The sequence below is a fragment of the Barbus barbus genome (assembly GCF_936440315.1).
Source record: "Barbus barbus genome assembly, chromosome: 29".
In the NCBI taxonomy this organism is placed as follows: domain Eukaryota; kingdom Metazoa; phylum Chordata; class Actinopteri; order Cypriniformes; family Cyprinidae; genus Barbus; species Barbus barbus.
This window is the reverse complement of record NC_136757.1, coordinates 9,815,029-9,827,226: the sequence shown is the minus strand read 5'-3', so window position 1 is coordinate 9,827,226 and position 12,198 is coordinate 9,815,029. Positions and strand designations below refer to the sequence as shown.

At 35.8% G+C, this 12,198-nt stretch overlaps 1 protein-coding gene across 1 annotated transcript in view; it reads left to right on the top strand.

The window, feature by feature from the left end:
• The window catches only part of LOC306849457 (transmembrane protein 132C), a gene marked incomplete at both ends in the record, with an annotated part of 217,821 nt that overhangs the window by 187,493 nt on the left and 18,130 nt on the right, over nt 1-12,198 (top strand). Inside the window, one exon of the mRNA XM_079384494.1 lies at nt 6,315-6,523. Within this exon, the coding sequence (XP_079240620.1) occupies nt 6,315-6,523 (209 nt within the window). The remainder of the gene's footprint in view (nt 1-6,314; nt 6,524-12,198) is intronic.

Here is a 12,198-nt window from a genome sequence, read left to right as displayed (position 1 = left end):
GTCTGAAGTGCAGACTGTAAATACATCTCTTCTGATTTTGTCTCAAATTGAGAATGTTGGCAAGTAAGGTCATTCTGACAACAACTTCAAATCAAAGCGCCTGAAGTTCTTTCAATCTTGTCACAAACAGCTGAATCAATTTCCAACTTCTGAGAACTTCAAGAGCATATACGAGTGTTTGATAGTTGACCTTGATTAAAGTATGTAATTCTCACTCATCATATTTCAGTTTTGAAATGCCTGGAAGCTATGCGCACTTGACATGTGTACTTGTACAAAGAAGAGCACTTCCTACACATCCGAAACAATGTGTTCAGGTGCTTATTTTGAGTTTTTTCATTTTTCTTCCTAATAGCCTTGATTTCTTACCTCATTTTTATTCCCTTTTTCCCTTAATGTAATTGATCTAATATTGCTTAATTAAAAAAATACATTTAATCCATTTACTGTGACACTTAATAAAAAGAAACTGGCCAGAAAAGCTATTTTATTTACCTGCCATATCTAATTATTAATTACTTTTTGTGCTTGGTAAAAGTTAACTTTGGATCCTCTTTACTTGGATGTATGAAATTCATAAACATTCTGTATTTTGGGGTTTGGGGTTGGTAAGTTTTTTAATATTTTTAATAAGAAGTATCTTATCCCCCAAACCTTTGAACAGGTTTTGTTTATCATTAACATAATATTAATATTTTTCTAGCACTTTTCTTTGTGAACTGTATTCTGCTTGTTTAATTCACTTTATTAGATGAGCTAGTGCTCTACACTTCCAATTCAAAAAGTTTTAGTCACATCATTTGTAATTGCATGCAATCCACTTAAATGTGTGAAATGGAAGTTTACTCACTTTAATTGTGCTGGGACCATGTGAATAGTTGTTGGCATTAACTGAACATGGGCATGGGATTTCAAGTTCCCAGCATGCTTTGCATGAAAAGTAAATCTTAAAGTGAAGTGTTATTTTAGGTGTTTTTGAGCAAGACAAGAAAGAGGAGAGACTTTTTTGCACTTAATGTTTGTTGGATTTTGGAAGTTTCTGTTATGTAGGGGTTTTGGGCAACCTAGTAAGTGCACAGATGTACGTATTTTTATGGGACCAGGTTGGTTTTGGGAGTTAATGTTGTGAAAAATGGAGCTTTTGTGTTCAAGGAAGGATGGATGAATGTTGCTTTTTTTTAATGAGAAACTACTTTACATTTTGTTCTTGTGCTGTACATTAAAAAGTTGCATTTAGTATGCTGAAGTTTGTTATTGTTAACTGCCTCAGATTCATTTGAGTTACTTTGATGCATTTAATTTTATTAAGGTTTGCTGAAATCACTTAGGTTTACACTACATAAAATATTTAATTTAATTTGAGAATTAAAGTATTTAATTGTCCTTTAAGTTCACTTAGACAAGATTTCTTACACCAGAAAGGTCATTATTTACAGGTAGTTTTACATGACCATTTGCACCGTCTCTGACCTTAAGAATGAAATGTCAAAACTACTGTACCAGCGCTAATGTTGTCATTAATCAGGATGGACTCATTTGCTGAATGCCGAATAGCAATTTATCTCTAAACGTTGATATGGGTGGACATATCAGGAACGTTTAGTCCATATAAACTGTGAGTGCTCTGTATTTGAGGAAAAGAGTTTGACGATCGGCTAAATATTAACAATACTACAAATTCCCTTGTCATTTGAGGTGTAACATAAGGCTTAAGATAATTAAATATGTATGTAGCTGTCTGTAAATTATATATTTGTGAAATAACGGTTCATCTGTGCCAGTTATGGAGAGATTCAAGTGATCCACAACAGCGTCTGCCCCTGTGCTTTACTGCTATGAATTATTATTGTTGTGCGGTTTCATCAGTTTGTTGGCATGTCGGTGATATTTAAGACATAAATATATTTAGTTAGCCTAGTTGCTTAGTATCAGTAAATAGTCAGATGTACTGGGGACAGCCTTCGTGTGACCCACTGAAGAGTCCTAGAGATATGACTAATAGCTGCTTTATCATAAGAGTAAATATAGATATGTGGCTCTTCAGATTTTGAAGGCAAGATGATAATGCACTCTGGGAATACACTAGTGAAAACTTGTGAAGGTTGTGTGCAGTATCAGTAGCATTAGATTGGGCACATACTGTAAAATAATAGTGCCCAAGCAAGGTGGCATCTTTGAATACATTCAAACCTGGAAGTCTGCAAAGGATCTGTAATAAAAACAAAAATTTATTGACCAAACCGTTGTGTAAAAACTGTATGTGTGTGTTCAAGTGGGTTTGTGTATGTGTGTGTATTAGGAATCAATGATTCTTGGGCCATATACCATGATGCTGTATAGAGTGGAGCACAGGGAAGTGTTATCTGGGAATCTTTCAATAGAGCCAGTGAATTGTTTGATGTAAAGCACTACTGGGAGCCAGTCAGGTAAAACTGATGACCGCATAAAAAGGTGAGTTTAGATTACAGGTTCACCCGAAAGGAGTGGCGCAGACTGTCGATGTGCAGCTGCATTAGTAGTCCAGCCTTGTCCAGTGTAGTAGATAAAGTGTTTAATATAAATAGGAGGAAGTAAATGTTGAAAGTACTTTTCTTGGATGTATTTCACCTTTGATTATAAATAACTACCTCCTTCGCTGAGGACCCACACAGTTGTAGTTTAAGACCCGGTTAATTGTGCTGTCAGACCTGCTCAGTCAAACACATGTACGAGCCGCCTGTTCATGGTCCGGCCCTCTCGTTGCTCAGATGGCTGCTTGATTGGATGTGTCTGACAGGTAGTTAATTTTCCAGACTGAATAGTCAAGGCTGTAACATTGTGGTGTGAGATTCTCCAGTCTATGGCAGTGATTAATGATGACGCCCTGTGTGTTGTGTGTCTGTGTGTGTCTGTAACAATAGATTTGAGCTGTACAGCATTAGAATGAGTTAGTGATGTAGGAATAGTTGAAATATGCCGTATTAATCAAAGCAGTGAACTTGTTTATGTCTGAAAACCACGAGTGCAAATGTGATACAACAGTTCAGTAATAAGAAGTTAATATTGTGATATATTTATACACAATATTGTCTGTTTTTGTTTAATTTTACAGAGAAATATTAACTTTAAAGCAATAGCAGAATTGGGCATTTCTGAGCAACACAGCAACAATTCAGTTCGGAACGAATCCGCGTTTTGAACAAATCGTGTGAACGAATGATTTGATACCCTATTCATAAAGTGAGCCGTTTATATCATTCATGAATGAATCAGCAATTTGAATGAATTACTCCAAAACACATTTACCACCACCTGCTAGCAGTTTTAGTTTCTTATTTAGAGCATCATTTCATTAAAAAAAAGTCCCCTTTCAGTTTGGTTTATGAACAGTTTAAGAGCTTTCTCCATCTCCAACTCCATTTAGGCTAATGAAAATTGAGACCCTCACTATTGTTGAGTTATTTGTGGTTCAATTCTGGACATGTAAATGTGGATTTGCACGTAATTGCTATTTAAAATAATTACAAAAATGGCAAAGAAGGGTTATATTTTTTTATCTTCTAGTGTGATAACTTTTTTAAGTGTAGCTGAAGTGTCCAAATAGATTTTGGGGTCACTGTGTTGAATATAACAGTGTTAAATCTATTAATTCATCATGTCAACAGTTTAACTTTGGCAGCCGTCTAAACATCTTCACGCTCAGACTTTGTTGAAGTAACAGAGATAAAGCTTTGGAACCAGAGCAAGAGGAAACTCTGACAGCAAACAACTCTATCAATCAGACAAGCATGAAACACACTCTCACAGCTTTAACAACCCTTAAGTGTAGAAAGCAACACACCATGATGCTCTGATGCTGGATTAGATGTCTCACTCAGCTCTGGGAGTATGTGTAATGTTCATCCACAGCCAGGAATATGACTCTTCAATTTTTTAGTACTTACTGTGTAATGACATTATTCACTAGGCTCTTCTGCTAGTGAACTGGTACTTTCCATGAATAGAGAACAAAACAGGCTTGAGATTGGTAGTTTTTTTTAACAAATGGAGAGTAAAAAGAGGTACTCAACTTTCAGAAAGTACTGAATGCACAGGAGGTTTAAATTAAATATTATAATTTAAATTAGATGTTTAACTCTGTTACCAATATACGTATATATATATATATATATATATATATATATATATATATATATATATATATATATATATATATATATATCATATATCATCTGATTCTGTAGCATTAAACTAATTAAAATCACTCTACAACTGACAAATGCAGTCAAAACTATAGCATAAGCCTAAAAAATAAATAAAATAAAGTTTTAGATTATTTATTTAAGCCTCCAAATGATGTTTCATCGTGAGTGTAACAATTTCATGTAAAATTTTATAAAAAAAAATTCTAATGTGAATATCATGGGATTTGTTCCTCTAATGCTTTAAAAATGTCAGTGTACTGTAAACATGGAAAGTGCCCACTAGCATTTTAACATAGATCTGGATCTTCTAATTACTCTTCGGGGAGCATGAAATGATTGTGCAGTTCTCAAACCCTGACAGACTGAGACTTAATATTCCTTATGAGGAAAAAAATGGGAACATAAATGTTTTTGACAAATAAAAAAGAGCCTAGGAGCTCTATTAATATGAAAGGGTTATGCACAAAATTTGTGTTTGCAGTGTCAGTGTGTGTATGAGTATGTGTGTGCGTGCATGCTTTTATCTTTCTGCTGTTGGCCACGCTTTGATGGTGTGTGTTGCTTCTGTAGTTTACATCCCTGTCAGATCCTGGTTAAAGGAATCAAAGTCCAACCGAGCCAGTGATTTGAGGCCCGCATCAGAAGGGAACACTGAGCCAAGTAATTTTGCCAACGTTCATGAAACGGATGGTTTTGGAATGCGGCCTCATAACTCCTCGACAAGAGGATGAGGCCGCCCTTCTGTCTTTGTGAGTGTGTGTCTTATGATAGGCTGTTGTATTTACTCATCATTATTAACCAAACTGCAGCCCATTTTTCCAGCAGCCATCTGGGGGAAAAAGGTGACTTGTGGGCCCTGGCTCAGCTGTTTGCTGACTACTCATGCACACTGACACTAACACACAAACATTTGTTTTTCTGTCATGACAGGGGCAGTCAGATATGTGACCCTGAACCAAACCAGGCTTAAGTAGCACGGGTACATTTGTAGCAATAGCAACAATACATTGTATGGGTCAAAATGGTCGATTTTTCTTTTATGCCAAAAATCAAATCAAATTAAAAAAATCAAATAAATTAGTATTTTGAACCAGTGCTTCAGCAAATGCAAGGCTTCTTTAAAGATATGAACGCAATATGGAAAGTTTTGACCACTGGACAGCCTGTGTTACAAATAATAAATATTTCAATGTTATTGAAATAATGAGTTTTGTGTCTAGAGTTTTGAAAAATGACATGAAGTTTATGTATTAGTGCAAAAATTATTGTAAAAAACTGTAAGAGAAAGAACATGTTCCATGAAGATATTTTGTAAATTTCCTACCGTAAATATATCAAAACTTAATCTTCGATTAGTAATATGCATTGCTAAGAACTTCATTTGTACAACTTTAAAGGCAATTTTCTAAATTTTTTGATTTTTTTGCACCCTCAGATTCCAGATTTTCAAATAGTTGTATCTCAGCCAAATATAACAAACCATACATCATTGGAAAGCTTATTTATGCAGCTTTCAGATGATGTATAGATTTAAATTTTAAAAAAGTGACCCTTTTGAAATATATTTATTTAATTATTTGTATTTATTTATTGATAGATGCAGTTATATATTCAGTCTTTTACCTTAAGATAGCAGGTGCTGTTTTCGTCTTGGGCATCTGCAGTACTCTGTTAAATGAGAGAGCCAGTACTGCTTTTAGCTTAAGGTAGAAACTAATAGAGTAACTGAAAGAGATGAGAACAACTTTTCAGTGAACAACTCTGTTGAGAGATTGTGGGAGCCGAGATAAAAATACACCCCAGAAATATTAAGACGTGCGATATTTAATCGTGTCCTAAATCTGTTTAGGTGAATGTTGTGGTCAATTCTTTGTTTTAAACCATAACTAAAAAAGATACTTATACCAGAACACTAAGTTTTGACAGAGAGTCAAGGCTGACTCTTCAAAATAAAATATTTTCCAATATCGTCAGGCTTCACTGCCAATCCATTTCAAATATACCTTGTCTTTTGTTCAGATGCATTTTATTGATTTTGGTAATGTGAAGTTCACTAATGTGTCCTGAGAAGATCAATCCACTGTTCTTTTCTCACTTCTCCATCACTGACATCCTTTTTTCTGCTCTCAGGTATCAGACAGGTGTGATTACGTCTACGTGAATGGCAAGGAGATGAGAGGACGGGTCCGAATGTTGCTGAACTTCACGTACGGTTACCTGAGGGCCCAGCTGGAGGTGAAGGTCTGGATTCCCAAACTGCCTCTGCACATCGAAGTTTCAGATACCGAACTCAGTCAGATCAAAGGCTGGAGAATTCCCGTAAACAGTAACGCCCAGAGGTACGAACCTTTGTGTTGGATTCTGAGAATATTGAATGATCAGTAGATCTGAGCTGAATCTGCAAGCTCAGTAAAACTCAGCAGATTTCCACAGAATTCAAACACCTGTCACTCACAGAGTTCTAGCTGTACCTCTCAGCCCACAGTCTGCTTGTAGTATTTTGCAATCTGTTATGGCCAGGATTCAACCAGGGGGCTGTGAATGTGCATCAGGTGGTCTGTCTGTGTATGTGTGTGTGTGTAGGTGTATGTGTGTATATGTGTGCGCGCGCGCACATGTGTGTATTGAACAGGGACACCTGCTGGTAGTCTTTAAAGGTTCATCCTGTACTGACCGGTCTTCAAACAGAAGAGACAAACCTCAAAATGGAAAATGACAAACCTCATTGGTTCTTGTTCATCACACAATAACTTTTAAACTTCCATTTTTGTGATGTCAAAGATTTGGCGGAATGGACTTTCAAATGAGGAACAGAATGAAATCTCTGTTTTCTTAAATATATCGGTAACACTTTAAAGACTTTATGTACAATGCACTATAAAGGTTTATTAATATTAAGGGTTATATAATGCATTATAAATATTCATAATGAGCGTTACATTATATCTTGTTGTAATTAATTATAGCCAAATTTAAAATGCATAGTATAAGAATGAATTTATAAATGGTATAATGCATTAACTCTGGTTACAATTATTCATGAGATTGTACAATGCATTATAAGGTGCATTACAAAGCATAATTAATGCATTAAAACTACTTTTATAATGCATTATACATAAAGGCGTTAAGTAAAGTGTTATATTCTTTTGAGTTTTGAAAATGAATGAATACCTTGTGGATTTAGAACAACATGAGAGTGAGTAAAAATTGGCACAATTTAAATTTTTGAGTAAACTAATCAAAACATGGAATTATATCTATGTTTATCATTGTTACCAGTGTCAAACTGAATGGTGTATGGTAAAATTTTTACTTTGACAGCCCTAAAAATGTATTTAAATTAGCAAGCAAAGAAGGAAGGAATCAATCAAGTAAATGTAGCTCATTTATTCTATATTTTTGGTTGGGAAAAAACAAAAACCTTTTATAACATCAGTGGTTGGTCTCTGTGATCAGCTCATAAATATTGACAGCTCTATAAATGCAGAGGCTGTTAGAAACTGCAGTTAGAAACTTAAAAGGAAAAAATTAAGAAAATCCTGCAATGATTGTTTAAATATGTGAATATGGCACAGAAAAGGAGATGTCTATCCCTAGTGAGCACATGAATCAGAATAATCAGATATATGAAGACAAATCACAACAATTTTCAGAGTAAATCCCGCAGAGTATTTTTCAGGATTAAAAAAAACAAGCATTAAGAAAAAAGAAGTCAAAACTTTAAAGTGAGAATGCACTAAAATCCTTATATTGATTTCTGTGAGTGGTGAAGTAGAGGAACGTGAGAAGCCCCACACAATCACAGAGAAATAAATCTTACCAGCAGCTCTGGAGTGTGAAACCGTTAAACAAACTCTCTGTTGGGCACACAGCAATGCCATGAATCCGTGATGGGACAATGGACGTGATACAAAGGATGTAATAGGCCTCCTCCTTGGCTTAGAATCAAATAATGTTATGGTACATCTCATATCTGGTTGGATTGTTGCACTTGGAGCTTTTTCTAGAAGGTTTTCTTATTGGGAAAATGAATATGAATTCCAAATTCAACACTGTTAACTCCATTAAGAATTTATAATACTACAGCTTACATTAACAATCATTAATGCTTACAGATCAAAAGTTCATAAGCATTCATATTGATTTTGTATCTGCATAAGTTCACATTCATATCTTGAGTATGAAAATATACGAATCAAACCATTTCTAATTATCAATATGCATAAAAAGAAAATCTAGCTTTTAGGGTCCCTGGATTGGTTAAAAGTCTGTGAATCTGTAAAAGTAGGAAATCCATGAGTTATGAAACAGCCACATTCCAAGGAGTTGATCATTTTAAACCTATTGCAAATGCTCCTGGCTGCAATTTCCCAGCATGCACCTTTAATATTTTGTCGTCATTTAAAACTGAAGTATGGGGATACATTTCACCTCTCTCTCCTTATAACCCACAAGGAACCACTTGGGCTTGTGAATTCAAAATAGAATAAAGTCAATATATACGATTTCCTGGAGGTATGGAAGCAGTTTCTTCTATGTCTCCATGTCCCATGTGGCACAATGATTCACGACGTGTGTGAGAAGCTGAGAATACAGAATTTAAAATATGATGCTCTTCATAGGTGAAATTTCAAGTTCCCAACGGGTTGCTCTGTGTGTGCATGTAGCTTTATGGATTGTGAATCCAGACTCCTGGAGTCTGAGGGAAGCTCTTGAGACATTTACAATACAGATTCATTGAGAGTTTGAGCAAAGCCAGATGGGAGATCCCGTACATTGTGCAGTGGCATTCTTTCCAAAACTTCTCTGCTCAACTTTTTGACAGCATAAGTGAAGTACCTGACATGTATACTGTTGGCTTTACTTTGAAAAAATACATAGGCAAAATAGGCAGTTCAGCAGACTGGCAGGAAGAGTGTGGTGACAGCAGAGGTCGCGTTAACGAAAATTTGTCGTCATTGACGGATTTTTTTTTAGCAATGATGGAAAAATCTGAAGGCCGTCCGTCACTTTGGCAGTTTACACTGAGGGTGATCTATTGTAATTTATAACTGTAATTCCCGAGGCAGCAGAGCGCGCGATCGTCTCCAGAACAAAAATAAAAGTATTTTACTATGCCTTTGATTAATACGTACAGGCGAGTATTAGTAAAGCGAATCGCTTGATCTGAGGTGTCTACAGCGATCTATCACGCCTCATAAGAGTGCCAAAACTGTATTTATTGCTTGACTTTCCTAATAAAATGGACAGAATTTGAAATCTGAGACTGTATTTCATATCAAAAGTAACAACGTACAAAGCTTAGCCGATTGCCTACTGTGCATTCATCAAATGAAAACAGCATCGATTGGGAGTTTTTTATTTTATCCAGCACTAGCATTTTTTGTTGTTTTTAGTGTCCTGCGCTGTCACTGACGGCTCGCCCTTTAGGTTCATTATTAAAAATGAAAACGTGAACAAAAATAAAAGCAATTAAATGGGTTACTGTAATTAAAATACAAAAATTAAAATGACGGGTAATAATAGATTATGACTGAATTTTTACGACCCTCTCCGTCAAAATGACGGACAATATTAAAGTCTAACGCAACCTCTGGGTGACAGGGATGCGTTCATACAGTATCTGTTTAATTCTGCAAAATCTCTTATTAAAAGATGTGTCTCTATTTAGATGTGACATTTTTGTAGTGTGAGACCCCCAAGGCAAGTATCGGGGGCCCTGTCTCACACACTGGATTATCAGGGGGGAAAGGGAAGTGGTGTGTGGCCAAGTATGGTGACCCATACTCAGAATCCATCCAAGTGTACACACAGTAGTGAACATACACCCGGAGCAGTGGGCAGCCAATGCTGAGGCGCCCGGGGAGCAGTTGGGGGTTCGGTGCCTTGCTCAAGGGTCTCACCCTCAGTCGTGGCATTGATGGTGGAGTGTTGGTTATTCACTCCCACCACCTACAATCCCTGCCAGACCTGAGACTCAAACCCACAACCTTCGGGTTACAAGTCCAACTCTCTATCCATTAGGCCACGACTGCCCATCAGCTCGTTTTGTGGTTTATTTATGGATACACACTGTAAATTTGTATATTGCTAATGAAGTGCTCCATATATGTACACAGAATGAATATTGGATGCTAATTGCTTTATACTTCTTTCTTAGTTTTTACATCAACCTGCTTGTTATGCATTGAGATTTATGTGTGTTTCTAGCATTACAATTAGAAGAAGGGTTTCACTCTAAAAAATGCTGGGTTAAAAACAAACCCAGCACTGGGTAAAATATGGACAAACCCAGCGATTGTGTTCTTTTGACCCAGTGGTTGGATTAAATGTTTAACCCAACCTTCTGGGTAGTAACCCAAATGTTTGGTCAAAACAACCCAATCGCTGGATTTGTCCATATTTTACCTGAAGCTGGGTTGTATTTAACCCAGCATTTTTAGATAGTCAACCCTTATCTTAAACGTCAAGCACAATTGAATCTGAAGTGTGTTTTTTTTAATAGTAAAGATTTTCTCTCGATTTAATTTGCAGAGACAATATACTGTATGCAAAGTAATATGCAAACTAACCCTATTATAGGTTGCATTCTCAGAAAAGTGTAAAGGTGCAGTCAGATTTACCATTGTTTGCCAAATTTTCGGAGGTGAAAACATGACAATTCACTTAAAAGATAAATATTTCCCCTCACAGATTTTGCATTCAAAATGGTTATTGCTTGGTTTGAAAGTGACTTGTGTGTAAATGGTGCTTCATACATTGCTACACTGTTGACAGTGGACATTTTGGACAATAGACTTTATTAATGGACATATCTTTTTTTTTTTTTTTTTTTAATCTACAAAATTTCACTGCATTTTCGCCAATGTGAAGTCATAACACTGTACCTCTGTGGTGCCATTTGTTTGGTATAGTTGTTAGTATAGTTCTGTGTGTTTTGAGCATCCTGCCCATTCTGACACTGTAACAGCTCAACCAATGGTGTGAGTTTGGGCTGGGGCTATATGTTTGATTGCCCAATCAAAAGTAAGTAGAGGGTTCAGGTAGCCTGTTTGAAGTAAATATTTTTGAAGTTCTGCTGTTTAGCTTTAAGTCAAGTCAAGTCACCATTATTTATATTGCGCTTTTTACAATGCAGATTGCATCAAAGCAGATTTACAGTATTAAAAACGGGAAAATAGTGTATCGAAATAGTGTGCCATTTTCCTCTGGCAAGACGAAACCAACAGTTTAATTCTAGGTTGCAACAAAGTCAGATTGTGCAGAGGACTCATCTGGTTCCTGTGGACTTGTCCCGATGGCCGTCTAGGTCATGAATTTATAACATTAAGTACAATAAATATCCAGAAAAACATCACATTATACCATAAAACAAAATAGATTTATTTAGATTTATTTTATTAGTTTAGAATATAAAATGTATTATTCATTTTGGTTTTTATTTTTCATGTTCTTTATTTATAACTGTTTTCATTGGCAGACATCACTGTTATTACTGTTCATATTTTATGTTGATTAGTATTAGTTAGTATTACAAATAATTCATCTAAATGCTCATATGATACCTCATGTGTGATTTGAATATCATAGAAACTTAAGAGTATGCACTTTTACTTTGGAGCAGCAAGTAACTATACCATAGCAACTCCCAGCAACACCCAAGAAATGCAAATGCAGGGAAAGTTGTTCTCCAACTTAAAAATTTTTTTTATTAATATAGGCCTTTTTTCTTTTTCTTTTTTTTTGCTGACACCTTGTAATAGTAATGTTTTTTGTGTATTTGCTATCTACTATACGTCATGCACAGATTTGAAATCTCTGTTGAAATTAAGGTGCATGTAATCGGTATATAATGATGATTTTTGGACAACACTAGTTAAGTTGGACTTAAATGAGACAAGTGAGCAAGTCCTACACCAGCAGGATCTTCATAGATCTGTATCTCCGGTAGTAGGAGGTTGTCTGTCAGTGTGGATCGAGTGGAGTCTAATGAGGGGCTCGATTGCCGTCC